The sequence below is a fragment of the Brassica napus genome, chromosome C5 (genome assembly GCF_020379485.1).
Source record: "Brassica napus cultivar Da-Ae chromosome C5, Da-Ae, whole genome shotgun sequence".
Taxonomy (NCBI): Eukaryota; Viridiplantae; Streptophyta; class Magnoliopsida; order Brassicales; family Brassicaceae; genus Brassica; species Brassica napus.
This window is the reverse complement of record NC_063448.1, coordinates 24,379,080-24,400,968: the sequence shown is the minus strand read 5'-3', so window position 1 is coordinate 24,400,968 and position 21,889 is coordinate 24,379,080. Positions and strand designations below refer to the sequence as shown.

Here is a 21,889-nt window from a genome sequence, read left to right as displayed (position 1 = left end):
AAAATATGCATCATAAGCATCATCTAGGTGTACTTTCTCTTTTAGAGACGAAAAATGGAAAAAAAAAACTGTATTGCAAAACATCCAAGTGGATATGGAGTTATGATTTTATGGATTATTACCTGATAGACGATGAATTTTATCCATTTTTTTATAAGTGTTTTAAGATATATTTACTACTATATAGAATCTATTTAGAGTAATTACAGGTTCAGGTACTAACTCGAGGAAAATGATATATTTGGAGCTATTTGGAGATCTTTTGAGCTTTGCTGGAAATAGGAGATCTGGTCGACGGTCACCAAAAAATATCGACCGACGGTTACCAACAAATATTGATCGATGTTGAGCTCTTCTCATTGATCGACGGCGAAGCCACCCGAGAGTTAATGACAAATTAGAAGATTTTAAGTTTCACAAAAGTTTCAATAATTACATCTTAAGTCTCTGGTCGCCTGTTAGGCTATTTATTAGGGTTTTGTATCATTTTAGAGGCAAACTTGCCTAGAGACCTTTGAGACCTAAATTAGAGGAAGCAAGAGGCCACCATTGAAAGGAGAGAGTTTAGGATTGGAGAGATAGATCAATACTGCAAAACAGAGAAGATCTTGAACTCCCTTGCTTTCACTTATTCTAATGCTTACTTTTATTGTTTATTTTATTTAAGTATTATTCAGACCATCATAACTAAGTGTTTCATGAATATGTCTGAGTAGTCCTTACTGTTAGATTTAGGTTTCTCAATAGGTTGATAAATGTATTACTGACACAAACAATTGTTAGGATGTTTAAAAATATAATTCTTCATCTAGTTGTGCTTAAAGCTAAGTTTAGGATTGATCACCCTTTAAACTTAGATCTTAGGATTAATTGAGATCAAGCCATTGCTTGACTCAATACCTGAAAATAAACTAGTATGATCTAACTGACTAGATACAGACGAGAGTTGATCTAGTGAGTTAGAGAACCTAAATCAAACCTGTCCGTAAAACTTTCTGGAAGAAGAATCGATCGACGCAGCGATAGCCCTGTCGATCGATATTTTGAAAGGTGTATCGATCGACATTCGTAACGAATCATCGATCGACACTTTGTCGTGATTAACATACGAGAGTTGAAATCTGAGATCCAGATAAGATAACCAGATTGATTATATCTTAGTTTGAATTCAAGAACAATTAATATCAATAAACCCCTAAAGACCCAATTTAAGTTTTACTTGTCATACCTGAGAACATACTTGAATCTAGCTATTCTCCCAACTGTTAACAACCTCAAAACAAATCAATCGAGCAATAAACTTACTCACTAATCCATTTACTGCTTTAAAACTTATAAACCAATTAATCTAGATTTATTTCAAGACCATAATCTATTGTGTAATCCTAGAGTCTCTGTGGATTTGATCCCTAAGTACTACATCTGAACCTCTTATTTGAGAGAGTAATTCACTCCTTAGGGTAATTTGAGTGATATCAAATTTGGCACCGTTGCCGGGGACTCTTTCTTATTACCATTAGATTAAGTTTAGAATTCAGTCTAGATTTTGTTACTAAATTTGCTAAAAGTTTTCCCCCTTTTCTTGCTGACACATGAACTTAAAGATGGAAGATATGGGTTTCGGCCGGATATCGATCGACGAAACGACAACAACATCGAGTGACAAGTCGACGTCAAAATCGATCGACGCCGCACATCAAACATCGATCGACGACACCCGCTGGAAGCAGGTAAGTTTTCTGTTACCTATAATACTAATGAGGGAGTAGTCCTAGGAGAACCTAAAGGTCAACTAAGCAATGCAACTAACCAAATCATCAATGAACAGGGGACTGAAATCCCTGTTAAAATAAACTCGATCTCAAAAACAGATCATGAAACAAAATTGCCTCTCCAAGACTACTTAAACCCTGGCAGGACCTATTCAAATAGGTCCGCCATTAAATTACCAAAAGATGATACCAAGAAATCCGGGGTCAGCCTCGAATACTTAGTCTTGGTACGTCAAAACCCTTTCCGTGGAACCGTCTCAGAGCACTCACACGATCACATCGAATACTTAGAAGATATGATGGATGACGAGTACAATCGCTGTAAAATCTTTCCATTCTCCTTAGAAGGCGACGCCAGAAAATGGCTAGACCAACTACCTACGGGTTCTCTAACCTGCTGGAAGGAGATACGAAATACCTTCATTAATCAATTCTTCGACGAGACGCGTTACTGGGATGTAAGGAAGAAAATCTCCACATTCCATCAAGGTCCACGGGAATCATTCAGAAACGCATGGGAGAGATTCAAGAGCTACCAACTTGAATGTCCCCACCATGGTTATTCAGAACCACAACTAATTAATACCTTTTACGGAGGTATTAACTTGCACTACCAAATCACGCTTGACACATCCAGTGAAGGGAGCTTCAGTACCAGGAACCCTGAAGAGGCAAAGCATTTGATCAAGAATGTAGCTACATGTAGATCCTACGAGATGATGGACGTAGAGCGAGGAAGGAGAGTTGACTCAATGGATGGGCCACCTTTAGCCAAAATCAAAGAATCTCTAGATTCGCTTCATTCTGCTCTAGAGGGACAAAACCAATTTGGGATTTACCAAATTGACGATGATACCCTTTATGAATTAAAACAACAAGTAGACTTCGTAGATATTCCAACCTTGAAAGATAGGTACCCTATCCCTAAACCCGACAGCTTTACCCAAAATTACGATGCTACTGTTGGATCACGCCGAGGCAGAGAGAAATTTAGATTAAACCAAGCTTTCACGGGAAATCGGAAAATGGCCACTGATCTGAACGGAAAGATAGACATAATCTACAGTGAGCTAATGAGGAAGTTCGACGCTTTAAGTGAACAAATTAAGAGACTGGATGGTCAAGTCGCAGAAAACGCGACCGCCATCAAAAGGGAGACATGACGTCTCCCTGGGCGAACTAACGCGAATCCGAAACGTCAAGTTAATGTTGTGTTACTAAGAAGCGGAAAACGCCTCAACCCGAGCACAATAGAAATCAACTATGCAGAGACACGTGCTGAAGTTGAGAAACCCGGTGAAAGTAGGTCACGACCAATAGCCCTCGATAGTCTCAACCCAAAATCAGAAACACCTCGAGAGAAAGAGCGGTCCAATGCTGAGGAAGCAACCATCGACCTCGAAGGGGAAGAAGAGGAGTTTGAAGAAGATGTAGATATCGATCGACAAGAAGGAACGAACGTCGATCGACCCACTACAGTAAAAATCGATCGACAAACTGGAAACAATGTCGATCGACACTCAACTCTTGCTGAACCAGCCGTAGAGAGAGTGTATAGGACTCTACCACCCTTTCCGCCTAAAAACACACAGACTAAGCGAGAATTAGATAAGGCGATCTGCAAGAAAGCATTCGATAAAATTACGTTGGAAATGCCATTGAGTGATGCCATAAAAGTTTCATCATCAATAAAGAAATATGTAAAGGACATGGTATCCAAAAGCTTCCCAGCTACTGAACACAGCGTCATGATGGTTTCAGAGGAAGTAAGTGCAATAATCCAAGGCAAAACCCCGGTCAAGAGACCTGATCCGGGCAGTTTTGTTCTAGATTGCAATATACGAAATAAAAGTTTTCCTCGATCCCTCAGTGATTTAGGTTCCTGCGTAAACCTCATGCCGCACTTTGTCGCGATATCCCTGGGATACGACAAGTTCAAGCCTACCAAAATAACTTTGGTTCTTGCCGATAGATCCGTTAGAGTACCTGAGAGAGTATTTGACAACGTGCCAATAAAGATTAACGACTGTCACGTACCAACAGATTTTGTTGTGCTGAAATACCAGAATGAACCGAAAGATCCCCTCATTTTGAGTAGACCATTTCTAGCTACAGCTGGTGCGATCATCTATGTCAAGGAAGGTAGGATATGTCTAAACAGTGGAAACATTCCGATGACCTTCGACATGGAAAAGCTGATAAGACGACCCTAACTTCCTACCTGGACGATATCTCTGAGTTGGCTGAAGAATCTTTCATAGACCTGTGCTCAGATGATCCCCTGGAAAAAGTACTCACGTCCAGTGAAGAAGAAACAATTAGTGTTGACAGCATAGCTGAGGAATACACACGATTGATGGACGCAAGTATGGAAGTAGCGAATGTTGATGACATAGAGGATGACGCTTCAGAAATCAACATCGATCGATATTTGATAAAAGCTTTCGATCGACAACCATCTCCCTTAGAAGATTGCGATCCCGAAAAAGTACCAAAGATTGAGTTAAAGCAACTACCCTCAAATATGCTTTTCTCTATAAAAATTCATACCCCGTAATCGTGAACACCAACCTGACCAATGGAGAACTTGCGTTGTTTTTAAACAAACTGCGAAAATATAGGAAAGCCCTCGGATACTCTCTCGAGGATATTCCTGGTATCTCTCCAGATCTGTGCATGCACCGGATTCACCTAGAAGACGATTCAAAATCGTCAGTGGAGCACCAAAGGCGACTAAACCCAAACTTGAAAGAAGTTGTTAAAAAGGAAATAATCAAACTTCTAGATGCTGGGGTCATTTACCCGATTTCGGATAGCAACTGGGTTAGCCATGTGCATGTTGTACCAAAAAAGGGCGGAATCACTGTGGTGAAGAATGATAAAAACGAGGTCATCCCTAAGCAAACTGTCACCGGACATCAGATGTGCATCGACTATAGGAAGTTGAACGCTGCCACAAGGAAAGATCACTTCCCTTTACCCTTCATTGATCAAATGTTGGAAAGATTGGCAAATCACCAATTTATTGTTTTCTTGACGGTTACTCTGGATTTTTCCAAATCCCTATACATCATGACGATCAAGAAATGACCACTTTTACATGCCCTTATGGAACATTCGCATACCGGAGGATGCCTTTCGGTCTTTGTAATGCTCCCGCCACTTTCCAACGTTGCATGATGTCAATCTTCACAGATATGATAGAGGATTTCGTGGAAGTTTTTATGGACGATTTCTCTGTGTATGGATCCAGTTTCAAAAACTGTCCTGATAACCTATATAAAGTCTTGGCAAGATGTTAAGAAAAGAACCTCGTTCTGAATTGGGAAAAATGCCACTTTATGGTTAACGATGGGATCGTCCTAGGACATAAAGTGTTCGCTGCTGGCATAAAAGTAGATCGGGCGAAGATTGAGGTAATGACCGGCCTTCCTGCACCCACGAACGTCTCTCGGGCACGCCGGATTTTACAGGAGGTTCATACAAGATTTTAGCAAAATCGCTAGACCTCTCATTTGCCTCCTTTGTAAACAAGTTAAATTCGACTTCACACCAGAATGCGTAAAGTCTTTTGAGGAAATAAAGAAAGCCTTGATAACTGCCCCCCATCTGACAAGCACCTGACTGGAATCTTCCTTTCGAAATCATGTGCAATGCGTGCGATTTCGCTGTAGGAGCAGTTCTAGGCCAAAGGAAAGACAAAAGGCTACATGAAGTTTACTATGCTAGTCGAACACTCGACGAGGCACAAAGGAATTACGCAACAACAGAAAAAGAACTGCTCTCTGTAGTCTATGCATTTGAAAAGTTCCACCAATACCTGGTCGGCTCGCGAGTCATCGTCCATACTGACCACGCTGCGATTAAATATTTAATGCAAAAGAAAGATGCGAAACCACGACTCCTGCGATGGATCCTTCTACTTCAAGAATTCGACATAGAGATTAAAGATAAAAGAGGAGAAGAAAACGGAGTTGCAGAATATCTTTCCCGGATACGAATAGAAGATGACGTTCCTATCGATGACTTCTTACCAACGGAAAACGTTTACCAAATGGATTCATTCGTCGGAAATGTATGTCTCACTTCCGAAGAACTGTCGATCGACGACAACGATGCTATGTCGATCGACGACATAGATACTATGTCGATCGACACTCCAGATGATCTAAACAAAAAAATAAATCTCATAACCCTCAGCTTCGATATAAAAGTAAACATCGCATACAACGAGCTGCACCCTGACCATGATTCACCCGTAGATGAAAGTCTGCATCGGGAAGTGCACGCAGTCGAAAAATGTTCGAGGAGCAGACCTTGGTACGCTGATATAGTGAACTATCTAGCTGCTGACATAGAACCCAAGGAGATGAGAGGGTATACAAGGAAGAAGTTATTAAGAGAAGTTAGGAGATATCACTGGGACGAACCATATCTCTACAAACACTGCTCTGACGGGATGTATAGACGCTGCATCGCCAAAACTGAAACACCCGATATTTTATTCCAATGCCATGGATCCGACTATGCTGGACATTTTGCAACCTTTAAAATGGTATCAAAAATTCTCCAAGAAGGATTCTGGTGGCCGACTATGTTTCGAGATGCTCATGCATTCATAGCACAATGCGACGGATGTCAATGGGGAGGAAAAATCAGTAAAAGACATGAAATGGAACATAAATCTATTCTAGAAATAGAAGTATTTGACTATTGGGGGATAGATTTCATGGGTCCTTTTCCTTCTTCCTACGGGAATAAATACATCCTAGTCGCTGTTGATTATGTGTCAAAATGGGTCGAAGCATATCTTCCCCAACGAACAACGCATCCGTAGTTATTAAGCTTTTCAAAAGCATTATCTTCCCGAGATTTGAAATTCCCCGAGTAGTCATAAGTGATGGTGGATCCCATTTCATTAACAAATTTTTTAAAGGACAACTCCGGAAGAACGGAGTGCATCATAGAGTTGCTACACCCTAACACCCGCAGGCGATCGGGCAGGTAGAAGTCTCAAATCAACAGATCAAAGAAATCTTAGAAAAGACTGTAGGAACATCTAGAAAAGATTGTTCTACAAAATTGGACAATGCACTCTGGGCCTACCGGACTGCTTTCAAGACTCCCTTAGGAACCACCCCATTTCACCTGCTTTATGTAAAATCATGTCACTTACCGGTTGAGCTGGAATACAAAGCAGCCTGGGCTATTAAATTATTAAATTTCGACATCAAACCAGCAGCCAAAGAGGCTCATACAGCTTAACGAGCTGGATGAAATAAGACATTTAGCCTATGAGAGTTCGAAGATATACAAAGAAAAAACGAAAGCATATCATGATAAAAAGATCATCTCCAAACACTTTGAACCAAATGATCAAGTGCTGCTATATAACTCTCAGCTAACACTGTTTCCCGGAAAACTCTGATCTTGTTGGTCAGGTCATTTTACTGTTGTTAACGTCAATCCTTATGGAGACATTACGCTTATAAATAATAAAGGAGACAAATTCACGGTAAATGGCTGTTGGGGTCGAAAACGGTTACGACGAAGTTAACGTCCAAATCCCCGAAGAAGAAAACGAAAAACCTTCTTCGACAAACACTTTTCCGAAATAGATTCTTCTTTACGAAAAGCTTTGCGGAGGAAACGCGAGTCATCGGACAAGAGATCGAAAAGGGTCGCTACGCAGCGACCAAACACGTGCTCCGCTTGGTCGCTACGTAGCGACCGAGTTTGAGCCAAAGCTCGGTCGCTACGTAGCGACCGAACGTCCATTCCGCTCGGTCGCTACGTAGCGACCGAGCTCGAGCAGGAGCTCGGTCGCTACGTAGTGACCGAGCTCTTCCGAAACGTCGATACGACATTAGTCCATGCATTCTCGTCTACCCTTCGATGCTATCTCCCGAAGACCGTAGCGAACTCATTTCACGTTCCCCGCCATTCTAAGTTATCGATCAAACTTTACCGTAAAAACCGAGGAAAAATCGTTCTTTATCGAAAGAATCCATAATAAACGCTTCGAGTCAGAAGACGGCCCAAAGGGACCTAAGACATGACTCTAGACCCAACTTACGATTTCTTAACCAACAGCCGTAAGCCGCATGACGGTTTACGCTTGGTTCGCGAGGAAAGATAAATGTCAAGTTTCCGCGGATAAATACGGAAGTTTGAAGATAATTACGAAGATCGGAAAAAATGGAATATCTCCATTTTTATGCTATGGCGGGTTAAGGGCAGAAGGAGAAAAGCGTAAACCGACCTTGGAGCCAGTATATAAGGATTCCTAGGCGAGAGGCATGGAGGAGGACTTTTTGACAGCAAACTTAGCACTTAGAGCGATTTTAGGGAATTTTCCGTTTTTGTTATTCGAGCTGCGACTCAATTAGGTTTTTGCCGTCTTAGGGTTTTAGAACTAGGAATCTCGCCGACAGCTCTCGTAGCCCAAGCACTTACCTTGTTGGAAACGCTCAAACGCAGATTCGGAATAAGAACTATCTTGCTCTCTTTTTCGATTTCTTATTTTATTACTGTTCTCGTTTCGTGTTCTGATTGTTTGGCGTGTGGTATTAGCAGATATCCGGAACCTCTGGGAAACTAGGGTTCTCCTACTTTCCTAATTTAAACGGAAATCGACAGTGCGAATTTCGGTTCACACAGTTTGGCGCTAGAAGGGGGGGGGGGGGTACGGATCAATCTAACTCTCAACCACATCACACTCAACCAGACATGTCAACTGACGACACGGATAACGTGCAGACTCTTCTTAACGGAGGCAGTGGCACTGATCTCCACACTCCCGCAGCGGACGTATCCGCGGCCAACGCACCAGCTAACGCCGCGGCGCTTGAGGAGTTTAAAAAGATGTTCGCCACCTACGAAAAAAGGTCGGAAGAACAGGATAAGCTCGTGAGCACCTTGACCAAACAAGTTGAAACTTTAACGGCAAGGACTCGAGCAATACGCCCCCGTGGAACCACTAAAGTCCGCGGGAAAAGACTCGACTTTGCAACCCCACTCAACAGGCCTGGAGCCACGCAGGAACGACCTTCGGGTCAACACCCTAGCGAGAAATCTCCCATCGAAAAGGGAAACTCTGAAAGCCCTCCGTCTCCCGCGAAGGCTTTGGAGGAGAACGGAGTCGAGCAAGTCGACATGGATCCTAGCGATGTCTCCAACAATACTGATGAGGACATCGACAGACCTTCAAGGAGGACCAGAAGCCGATCCACTCGGGAAAGCTCTCCGTTCGACAAACCAATGACAGAAGAGGAGGAAATCCTCTATTGGAACGAACAAGAAGAGCTGGCTGAAAAGCAAACAGAGTTCACTCGCAGTAAACGCCGACAAGCACGGAAATCTGCTGGCGAGACGTCGGATATATGCGATCTTCGTGACTATATCACCAAGACTGCGGCAGAAGTAAGAGCCGTAAAATCCCAAATCCATCACGCTACCAGCACGGCCCCCGAGATCAACAAGCTGCTGGAAGGGGCTCGGAAGACCCCTTTCACCACTCGCATCTCAGATACGAGGGTATCCGATCCAGGAAAAATCAAAGTACCGAAGTATGATGGTACGACTGATCTGAGAGCGCACCTTCAGGCTTTCCACATCACGATGGGAAGAGCGAGGCTGAAGCACGGTGAAAGAGACGCCGGCTACTGCCGCCTGTTCGTCGAGAATCTAGAAGGAGCAGCCCTCGAATGGTTCGCGCGCCTTAAGCGAAACACTATCTGATGTTTCCGACAGCTCGCATCGGAATTTCTCAAGCAATACTCTATGTTCATAGATAGAGAAACTTCCGATGTCGATCTCTGGAGTCTGTCCCAGAGGGAAGACGAACCCCTCCGCGAGTTCATCGGCCGATTCTATTTTGTAATGTCCAGGGTCAGCGGGATAAGAGACAAGGTGGCCATCGATGCGCTCAGAAAGGCGCTCTGGTACAAGTCGAAATTCAGAAAATGGATATCCCTCGAAAAACCACGGACGATCCAAGACGCCCTCCACAAGGCGACGAACTACATCATGATCGAGGAAGAAACAAAAATCCTATCGCAAAAACATAAGTCGGCGAGATCATCCTCGAAAGATGTAGACCCAAAAACGAAGAAGAAGAACCTTCGTAACGACAAGTATGTCCATCACGAGGGGGAAGATCTCCAAGGAGCGCACAATTACACGATCGGCTCAGACCAGGGCCGAACCACGGGTAATACGTGGACTCGCAATCAAGGATATGATGAAAACACCTTCTGCGAGTTCCACCAGTCCCGAGGACACTCCACGACTAACTGCAAGGTCTTGGGAGCAAGGCTGGCCGCGAAGCTACTAGCCGGAGAACTCGCGGAAGTGACCAGCGTGAAAGATCTCAACCTCGAGACTGATCGCCCCCCGAAGCCGGACAGAAATCTTCCCGCGGAGAGATCTCCTCAAAGAAACCAATCTGGGGATAAACGCGGCAGGAGGCCAGACGACAAAGGGAACGATAACAATCGTCGTAGAGTCAACATAATCATCGGAGGATCGCAATTCTGCAACGATACGGTTTCGGCCATCAAGGTTTACCAGCGGGCGCAAACTGGCCAACATGGTCTCCTACCCGAGATGATCAGAACTGCTCAATCACCTTCACAAAGGAGGAAGCCGGCGGGATCGATCAACCTCACTGCGATCCGCTCGTCATAGACCTCGTCATACGAGATCTGGAAGTCGGAAGAGTACTCATTGACACGGGAAGCACGGTCAATGTATTCTTCCGCGACACTCTCAAACAGATGAGCATCGAACTCGGAGAAGTAACTCCAACTCCGAAACCGCTCACAGGCTTTTCAGGCGAAGTATCGATGACCCTCAGATCGATTCAGCTACCAGTCATGGCCAAGGAGATCACAAAAATTGTCGAGTTCGCGGTAGTCGATCATCCTACCATCTACAACGTGATCATGGGAACCCCATGGCTCAACGCTATGCAAGACGTTCGACGTACCACCTGGGTGTCAAATTTCCGACCCCAAACGGAGTCGCAGCTATCTGGGGATGTCAGAAACAGTCGCGACTGTGCTTCCTCGCGGAGCACAAGTTAAGACAGATGACGACCTCTGTAACGGCAAATCGCAAACGCACGAAGATCGATAAATCTTCGACCGACAACGTTTCAAGAAAAGACTATTTAACATCGTCTGCTGACGTAGACGCTTCGGGTGTCGAAACTCAACATGAGTCCGAAGCCGACACTACAACTCAACCGGAACATTCGGAAGAGAACACTGACCCAGCCACGATCATCACGATCAAGGCGGTCAGCACGGCGACAACCGCCGAGTGAAAACGCTTGCGGCATAAAACAGAACTACGAGATGGCTTGATCCTCCAAAGAGGTACGTAGGCAGCTCGTCGAAAGACGAGTTCAGCTATCCCCCTCTCTAAAAAGGGGGGGGAGGAGTGGGTGCGTATACTCGTATACTCCCACATAGGAAAAGATGCGTTATTGTAATCGAATTCTATAGATATTTCGAAAAATTTTACGATCAATATGCGTCGCTCCTTTTTAAGGCACTTGCAAAAGTCTCAGAACACGCCTAGAAAATCTACAAACGTTAATACTCTTGCCAGCAGCCTCGTACGGCCCAAAATCGCAAAACAATCTCACTTCAGCACCGAAAATATACGTATAGTCTTCGAAATAACTGCGAGACGTCGCCAAGTTAAAAATCGAGATGATACGAACAAATTGTCTGAACGCGACCACTACAAATCTTACACTCCGTTCGTCGATTGGCCCCGACGAACACATCAGCCGTCTTAAACAAACGCAACTTGATCACTCTTTTGATCTTCGAACGTCCAACACAAGGACGAAAGCGCGCTACAAAAAAAATCCGAAATTTTGGTCTAACACTTCCAGTTGGCTTAAAAATTGTCTCTGGAAAGATGCTCGATTCGTACCATACAAGTCGTATAAGCCGAGAACCTATCGCGGACTTTAAATCGGTACGAATCAGGTAGAAATCGCAACAGGAAAACCGATAGCCGGCTAGTCACCGCACAAACCTTAAAACCGAGAGTAAACCTAGGTCTTAACCTAAACCCATCGCATTGGTCTCAGACATCTCAAAGCCATGATATCTAAACGATACGAGATCCTAAAACATGTCTCTTCGTTCATATCTCAACGTTCCCGAAAGATCTTAAATAATTTTTACGAAAACTCACGTCTCGAACAAACTAACAGATTGAACGCCTCAACGAAGTTAAATATGAGACGACAACTCATGTTTACTTCAAACCCACTCCAAACAAAGTAACTCAAACAAACATCCATTATATCAACCGCATAGCGGTTGGGGCTCAAAGCCACCAACTGTCAGTCCCGACAAAAACGACCAAAACAGGCCCATACAAAGTTCGAAGGCCACACTCGGCCAGACATATATGAACAAAGGCCACACTCGGCCGCTAAATACTAGATAAAGGGAAAAACTCCTTCCCGTCAAAACACTCACAGATCAAAGTTAAAATTCCCGGACAAGGAAGCTCCGAATGCATCCGCGGGATAGTTCACTTCCTCATCGTCACCGGCAAAATCAATCGTGGTTTCTATGGTGTCAGGAGAAACCGGGATGGGATCCCAGAATCCCTGAATCTTCCCATCGATCGGAGGAATGATCGTCTCAGCATGAGCATGATCCTTCGTGCCACCCTTCATTAACTCCATCTCCCTCTCGAAAACGTAGTCATCCGCCCGCGTCTTCCAAAGGCTCCCGACGGAGCCGCGACACTCACGGAAGTCACCCAGTGAGTTGAAAGCGTCCTTAAGATTCCCGTTCTCAACCTGGAATTGAGAAGCGCGAGTCTTCATTACCTCGGCGATTTCCCTCTTGCCATTCCGTTCCGCCCTACGAACAGCCCTGGCATGATCACGAGCGAGTTGAGCATCTCGCGCAAACATCTCGTCTCGCATGCGAGCAAGATCCTTTTCCGCCTTCTCCGCTTTAAAGCGATAGATCATGGCCTCTCTATGGCTCGCCTCAATGGCCGATCCAAGCAAGTTTAAGCCCTATAAAACCGATTGACAAGTTATAAGCAAAAAAAAAAAAAATAAATAAATTCTTAAAGTTTATACCCCGTTGATGATACGAGATCCTTCCGCGACGATTTTCGGCCTCCCCGACTCGCTCGTGGCCGGAGGAGCATCGAAGCCCGACGGAAGACCAGCGAAGAAATCATCAAAGTCCGGAATAGAGACCTCGCTCGTACCGCTTCCATCGCCGAAAGCAAGGTCCGGATCCCATCCTGGATGCATGCAATTGTCCACCGAAAACTCCAGGTCACCGAGGTCAATATCTTTCCCCTTCGAAGAGTTCAGCCCCGTCGCAATCGTGGGAGCGGCGTCGGGACCTTGGTCTTCAGACTCGGAATCACACCTTGTCTCTCCGCCCAAAGCATGACTAGGATGCACAAACCTCAGCGCCTTTCGAACTCTCTTTGGCGTAAAGGAAGTCCAGAAAAAAGGACCATTCCTGAGCAGATCCCTCACCGCAATAATGTCCTCAGGAAATGGAGCAAGAGGGTTGATAAAGGGACGATCGTTCGGCAACCTCCAAAACAATGGGATACAACTCTCCTCAACGGACGCGGCATCTACACGAACGAAGAAGAAAAACTTCTTCCACGAGTTGAAGTTAGAAGTAAACCCCTTTACCACTGACATGAAGTTCCGAGGAACCAGCCTGTACGTGTCCGTATCCTTGATGATCTGTAACCGAAGAAGCGCTTCGAAGTGATCGACGGTGAGGGAGAGACCATGCTCGTAGCTCAGGATCAGGATCCCTATGAGGTGCTGGACGCCAAGAGGATTCAGTTGGCTTATTGCCACCCCGAAACGACCCAACACACGGACGATAATCTCGGGGATCGGGAACCAAAAACGGCAGCGCACTACGAATGCTTCGTAACAAGTAAAGTAGCGCTCCGGGGGACTACTAGCGCATTCTCCTTGACAAGGAACCCTGAATTCCACCGCGTCCGAAATATGGTAGAACGACCGCATGACCTTGAGGAATTCACTAGTAATCCTACTTGGTGCACCTACCTCCACCGGGCGATGGTTCATGACCGGGAACGATTTTTCTTTGGGAGGCGTGATCGAACCGTAACACGCCACCCACCATGCCTCGTTCTCGGCTGGGTCTACCGAATGAGGAACGAATTCCATCTTCAGCACTCGAAGCTCTTCAGAAACATTCGCGGGCAAGGACCCTTTCTTCGAACTCCTCTTCTTACTCGACATCTCGTGTTTTTCTTTTTAATCAAGAAGGAAATGATAGAGAGAAAGAGAAAGAAGAAAGAACTTTTCAAAAAAATCTCTCTATGAGAATGAGTAAGTGTAAAGATTGTGAAGAAATTACCTCCCTTCTTATAGGCATGAGAAATTACTATTTACTTGCGGATTTTTGGACACGAACTTTGCCCAAATACACCAATCTCGTCCGAACTCGCCATACCGCGCATTGGGATCTCACTAGAAATCCACGCTCCCAACGAGCTGGGGGGCTAACTGTTGGGGTCGAAAACGGTTACGACGAAGTTAACGTCCAAATCCCCGAAGAAGAAAACGAATAACCTTCTTTGACAAACACTTTTTCGAAATAGATTCTTCTTTACGAAAAGCTTTGCGGAGGAAACGCGAGTCATCGGAAAAGAGCTCGAAAAGGGTCGCTACGCAGCGACTGAACACGTGCTCCGCTTGGTCGCTATGTAGCGACCGAGTTCGAGCCAAAGCTCGGTCGCTACGTAGCGACCGAGTTCGAGCCAAAGCTTGGTCGCTACGTAGCGACCGAACGTCCATTCCGCTCGGTCGCTACGTAGTGACCGAGCTCTTCCGAAATGTCGATACGACATTAGTCCATTCATTCTCGTCTACCCTTCGATGCTATCTCACGAAGACCGTAGCGAACCCATTTCACGTTCCCCGCCATTCTAAATTATCGATCAAACTTTACCGTAAAAACCGCGGAAAGTTCATTCTTTATCGAAAGAAGCCGTAATAAACGCTTCGAGTCAGAAGACGGCCCAAAGGGACCTAAGACATGACTCGAGGCCCAACTTATGATTTCTTAACCAACAGTCCGTAAGCCGCATGACGGTTTACGCTTGGTTCGCGAAGAAAGATAAATGTCAAGTTTCAGCGAATAAATACGGAAGTTTGAAGATAATTACGAAGATCGGAAAAAATGGAATATCTCCATTTTTATGCTATGGCAGCTTAAGGGCAGAAGGGGAAAAGCGTAAACCGACCTTGGAGCCAGTATATAAGGAGTCCTAGGCGAGAGGCATGGAGGAGGACTTTTTGACAGCAAACTTAGCACTTAGAGCGATTTTATGCAATTTTCCGTTTTTGTTATTCGAGCTGCGACTCAATTAGGTTTTTGCCGTCTTAGGGTTTTAGAACTAGGAATCTCGCCGACAGCTCTCGTCGCCCAGGCACTTACCTTGTTGTAAACACTCAAACGCAGATTCAGAATAAGAACTATCTTGCTCTCTTTTTCGATTTCTTATTTTATTACTGTTCTCGTTTCGTGTTCTGATTGCTTGGCGTGTGGTATTAGCAGATATCCGGGACCTCTGGGAAACTAGGATTCTCATACTTTCCTAATTTAAACGGAAATCGACAGTGCGAATTTCGGTTCTCACAATGGCCAACGAGTAAAACACTATTGGGCTAAACCACCAATTAGCTGGCCTATACACTTAGACCCCCTTCCCGATAATTAGAAAGATCGAATATCAAGTTAAGCTAAAGACTTAAAATAAGCGCTGAATGGGAGGCAGCCCATTTCTAGTTTTAGAATATTTATTAAAAAAATAACCTTCGGAAAATATAACGTCTGTCGATCAACAAAGACCCCTCTTCATCGATCGACAGTAAATAAACAGACACGGGCTCATATTAAGTCGACATTTAAGTCGACATTCACACAAACCCAAAAACTCTACGAAAACATTCCCATCTCTTTTCTCTCTCGTTTTTCGGCCAAATCCAATGATTCTTGCGCTCAATCCACTCGGTTTTCAACCCTCTATCCACTTAGATCGCTTAACTCACGCATCATAATGGTATGAACACAAAATTTTGTAATTTTCGTTCTTTCTAGGGTTGAAATAGAGAATGAGTTATAACCGCGATTTTCGGGCCTATATCGATCGATTTGTGCTAAAGGAGTGATAGAATAGGGATTACTGATCGATTAAACCGATTATATATGCCATGCAAATCGAATTGCATAAATGGGTTTTTACAGGTTCTCACGATGGAGATATCGATCGATGATACTCACTTTCATCGATCGATTTTATCATCGACCTGTCGATCGACAGAGACATCGAGACATCTCTGTCGATCGACACAGACACTTACACCATCGAATTTCGCTGATTTATATCTCGTTTGTTAACTTTGTTTACAGACTGACGAAAGGCGAACGAAGAGGAGATTTGACACCCGCAACACGGCTCCAGTCCGTGACAAACACCCTTGGCCGAGAGAGAACACCCTTGGCCGAGAGAGGGCGAGGACGAACCTATCCCGCACTTTGACCACTTCGAGGACACACACAAAGCGGCGAAGAGCTCCGCATGCCGAAACCGTGCGATCGAGGACACGTGGGATGACTATGACAGCATATTCTACAATGAATGGCTGAAGGTTGAAATTGGACCGACACGGTTCGTGGACCCAAACGTGATCCGATCGTTGGGCATCAAATCGGACCTCGAGGAATTGTTCGAGGAGCTGGGTATGGGGAACTTGGCCACTAACCCACAGGTTCTCTACCCGGAGCTGGTCTGTCAGTTCATGGTCACGGTGAATGTCTACTATGCCAACGAGAGGGCAAAGAGAGCTAACGAGGGTGTCTTGACCTTCTTCATTCACGGCATCCGCTACAGAGTCCCACTCTCGACTCTCTGCACTATCTATGGGTTCGGGAACGAGCGTCAGCATGACATTTTGGGGGCACATAGCCACCGGCTTCTTCGAATCCGGCAAGACTCTTCAGACGGACATCCGTCACCCGACTCTGCGCTACTTCATGAAGGTCCTTGCCAACACTCTGTTGTGCAAGATGAAACCTAATAAGGTTCGGGTGCAGGAGCTCACATTGGTCTATTACACGGTGAGGAGTTTGGTTCACATGGAGGACATCAAGGAGCCCACAGACGATGTGTGGCCCAACATTGGAGCCGTATTTGCTAAGCATCTGGTCAAGCTCAAGATGAAGTTGTTCCATTCAAAGGGAAGGAAGAAGGAGACAGCCAGGAGCCTACTTACCCCAATCTTCCGACATTGCAGAGTCCCGTTAGGCGATGCTGAGATGGATGACCGGATCGTCTGCATGGATGCAGCGCACCTCACGAGCGAACAGTGGCTCAAGGACGACCGCGACTGGTGCTTCAGGGACGAGGATGGCACACACTTAGTGAGGCTGCCACTTCGTACACTCACAGACTTCAACCATGGCCTTACCAGCATCCAGTTCCGCCCTGACCAGCGCCTCCTCTGAGCCCCATTGACCATGCCACGACGCTACACGGTCCAGCGACCTGGAGGATATCAGCCGCATCAGCCCGAGGACGCACGCGCGCCGTTCCCACCTATGCCAGACATGTCTACACGCCCTGAGAGAGATTTCCAGCGCATCGTAGTCGATGCTCTCACTGCCATCTGGGCTAGAGTATCGAGATGTCACTGTTCGAGCAGGAGGAGTGTGCGAGCCAGCTCACCGCCAGCAGCAGGACCATCACGACAGCGCAGAGGCACCTCCAGCAACGAGACCACTGATGAGGACTAGTCCTCATATCTATATCCCTATCTACTTATGTTTTCTTTTACTTTCGTACTATTAGGATTTACTTTCGAACTTATTATTCTATGTTATGATTGGAGTTTATCTATTTTGCTAACCTTGCATGTGTTTGGATTGTCTAACAGAGCTAACCTAGCTGACTGATACTGATTCTATGATGAGTTAGACACCTCGATACGTTGCAGCTAGCGCATAAATTTTCTGTCTTTGCGTTATCGATCGACGAAGAGGTACTTACGTCGATCGACGGTGATGCGCTTATGTCGATCGATGGTGAGGTGTATATGTCGATCGACATTCGAGACAGAGGGGTATAAACATTCTTTTCTCTTGTCTAACATCTAACTTAATACTTATTATTTATTCTCTAACCAACCAATCTTAGACTGAATATCACTGGAGACAGTGAAATTTAAGTCTCGGGGAGGTATTTACTGATATTAGTTTGTTATATGATTTCTAAAAAAATTCCGAAGAAAAAAATGTTTTATCGAGTAAAAAAGGGGATAATGAACTTCTTTTAAGTTTTTATTATTATCTAACCACTCTATTAGCACCATTCTTAGACTACTGACTGCAGAAAGTACTAGAGATACTAAAGTGGATCAATCCGCCAACTTTGACAACACTTGCTGAGACTATTTGAAAAGAACCAAAGCTGACTTCCAACCTAACCTGACTCACCTGCTTGTCTTGGGGTTTGGTATACATTGAATCGGATTCCTCCTTTAGGCTGAAAGGTACAAATCTGTAATTTTTTGGTTTCTTTCTCTCCTCTCTTTGGCATCTCAAGAAAAAAATATTGAAATGATTTCCTGGAAGAGACAGAGGGGTAGGAGTGTCCCCCATGACCCCATTATTCTAAGTCTGAAGGGAATGATCACACATTGTGGAAACGAGGGGGTAGGAGTGTCTCCTATGACCCCGGTATTCGCTACGCTTTGTTCAAAAAAAAAAAATCATTATGATTATTTTAGAGATTCAGAGAAGAGAGATGCAGTGAAAATAAACCAGAATAAGATTACCTGATTACTCATATACCTGCTGGAGTAAGAAACCATGTGTCCATTGATCGATACTGCCAAGATTTAGCCTTCACTTTTTATTTATGTAAGAAATGAGGTTAGTAGAGGAGAAAGTCATATAAGATCTGTTGAGTTGCTGGCTAGTTGTGATTGGTTGCTATACTAGGATAATGTATGATGTGCTTCTAAATTTAGGATTCCTTTGATATGGTTAGCAATATTATAGAAGTGATGATTCCAAGTTTAAAACTTAAGTGAATCCCCGTGTTTTTAAACCTCTCTTAGAGAGACTGCTCTAGTATGTTTTGCTTGAGGGCAAGCAAAAGAGTAAGTCTAGGGGAGTTGATAGACCATGGATTTTACCCATTATTAGCCATGGTTTATAAGTGTTTTAAGATATATTTACTACTATATAGAGTGTATTTAGAGTAATTATAGGTCAGGTACTAACTGGAAGAAAATGATGTATTTTGAGCTATTTGGATATCTTTTGAGCTTTGCTGGAAATAGGAGATGGTCGACGGTCACCAAGAAATATCGACCGACGGTTACCAACAAATATCGATCAATGTTGAACTCTTCTCATCGATCGACGGCGAAGCGACTCGAGAGTTAATAACAAATTAGAAGATTTCAAGTTTCACAAAAGTTTCAATAATTACATCTTAAGTCTCTGGCCGCCTGTTAAACTATTTATTAGGGTTTTGTATCATTTTAGAGGCAGACTTGCCTAGAGACCTTTGAGACCTAATTTGGAGGAAGCAAGAGGCCACCATTGAAAGGAGAGAGCTTAGGATTTGAGAGATAGATCAATACTGCAAAATAGAGAAGATCTTGAACTCCCTTGCTTCCACTTATTATTTTGCTTACTTTTATTGTTTATTTTATTTAAGTATTATTCAGACCATCATAACTATGTGTTTCATGAATATGTCTGAGTAGTCCTTACTGTTAGATTTAGGTTTCTCAATAGGTTGATAAATGTATTACTGACACAAACAATTGTTAAGGTGTTTAAAAATATAGTTCTTCATCAAGTTGTGCTTAAAGCTAAGTTTAGGATTGATCATCCTTTAAACTTAGATCTTAGGATTAATTGAGATCAAGCCATTGATTGACTCAATAGCTGAAAATAAACTAGTATGATCTAACTGGCTAGATACAGACGAGAGTTGATCTAGTGAGTTAGAGAATATAAATCAAACCTGTCCGTAAAACTTTATGGAAGAAGCATCGATCGACGCAGCGATAGCCCTTTCGATCGATATTTTGAAAGGTGTATGGATCGATATTCGTAATGAATCATCTATCGACACTTTCTCGTGATTAACGTACGAGAGTTGAAATCTGAGATCCCGATTAGATAATCTGATTGATTATATCTTAGTTTGAATTCAAAAACAATTAATATCAATAAACCCCTAAAAACCCAATTTAAGTTTTACTTGTCATACCTGAGAACATACCTGAATCTAGCTATTCTCCTAACTGTTAGCAACCTCAAAACAAATCAATCGAGCAATAAACTTGCTCACCAATCCATTTACTGCTTTGAAACTTATAAACCAATTAATCTAGATTTATTTCAAGACTATAATCTATTGTGTAATCCTAGAGTCTCTGTGGATTCGATCCCTAAGTACTACATCCGAGCCTCTTATTTGAGAGAGTAATTCACTCCTTAGGGTAATTTGAGTGATATCATTACCAAGTTCGGGTTTTATTTTCAAATAATAAAACGATTGATGGAATAAGGTCCACATGATATGGAGACCTAGTTTTAGAGCAGGTGGATCAAGTATAGGAACGTCTTACGTGTTTTGCAACATCTTGAAATAGACCATGGTTCATGATCAGAGATTTCAATGAGATACAAGGGCACCACGAAAAAGAAAAGGCAGAAGGCGCTCAGAGAGCTCCTTTTCTACATTTTACTCAGATGTTGAGTGATTGTGAAATTCTGAAATTCACTTCGTCTGGAAACATGATATTGTTAGATGTCAATTAGATCGAGCTCTTGGAAATGAAGGCAAGCATGAAAAATTTCACCATTTGACAGTTCAGCATTTGTGGTGATCGAATCATTGTCCGATCCTAATGAACATTCTCGCTAAACCAATTAAGGCCAAGAAAAAAAAATTAAATTTGATAAGTGATTGACAGATAGTGAAAAGATCAGGCATGTGATATTGGAGGGTTGGAACTCACCAGATCTTCTGTCAGATTCAAATATCATGACACATATCTCAAGTTTCCGCAGAGCTTTGAGCCCATGGAGATGAAAAATGATATAAACTCGAATAAGCATGCGGAAGAGCTCCAAGAGAAAGTAGAGTCATGTACACAAATGATGACACATCCTCCGAGGAGTTAGTGACTGCTTTAAAGGAATTATATGACGCTCTTAAGGAGGAAAAAAATGTTTTGGAAACAAAAGATTAGAGTGCTTCGGTGGAGGAAGGGGATAGGAACTCAAAGTTTTTCCATGCGCTAACCGAAGCAGAGACGGGAGAGAAGCAGAATTACGCGTCGAATTGATGATTTGGGTAATATGGTCAAGATAGAGGAGGGACTGGTAGCTACTGCTATGATTTATTTCAGAAATGTTTTTGAGTCATCAAACCCTAGAGAGATCGATGAAGCGCTAGAAAATATAGCCTCGACTATCACATATACAATTAACGAGGATCTTACATATTCAGTTACATATTGGGAAGTCAAACTTGCTTGTTTGCGATGCATCCAAAAAAAGGCTCATGGGCCAGATGAAATGATATTTTTTTCTATCAAAAATTTTGGGATATAGTAAAAGGAGATTTAACTCGTATGGTTAATGATTTCCTTTTTGAACGTATTATGGTACAAGGATTAAATGATTAAAAATTTCTCATTCGTAAGAAAGACAAGCCTACAGAGATGGCGCTATTTTGCCCAATCAGATTTGTGTAATGTTAGTAACAAGATAATTTTCAAGGTCTTACGCCATAGATTAAAGCAAGTATTATTTGACCGTATATCAGAGACCCAGTCAGCCTTTGTTCTGGGGGACAGATCACTGACAATATTGTCATTTCTCAAAAGATGCTCCATGCGCTCGGAACAAATCTAGGAGGAGGAAATAAGAAAATAGCCATCAAAACAGACATAGTAAAGAACATGATCAAATGGAATGAGATTTTATTAGAATTGTTATGCAGAAGATGGGGTTTACGACAACCTGGATTAA

General features: G+C 43.5%; 1 protein-coding gene across 1 annotated transcript; it reads left to right on the top strand.

Annotated features, from left to right (window-relative positions):
• Nucleotides 1–1,604: 1,604 nt before the first annotated feature.
• On the top strand, nucleotides 1,605–3,985 carry LOC111203796. Its single transcript, XM_022697854.1, has 3 exons — nucleotides 1,605–1,730; nucleotides 1,829–2,891; nucleotides 2,976–3,985. The coding sequence occupies exons 1-3, from the start codon at nucleotides 1,605–1,607 to the stop codon at nucleotides 3,983–3,985; spliced, it is 2,199 nt and encodes a 732-aa protein (XP_022553575.1).
• Nucleotides 3,986–21,889: the final 17,904 nt, after the last annotated feature.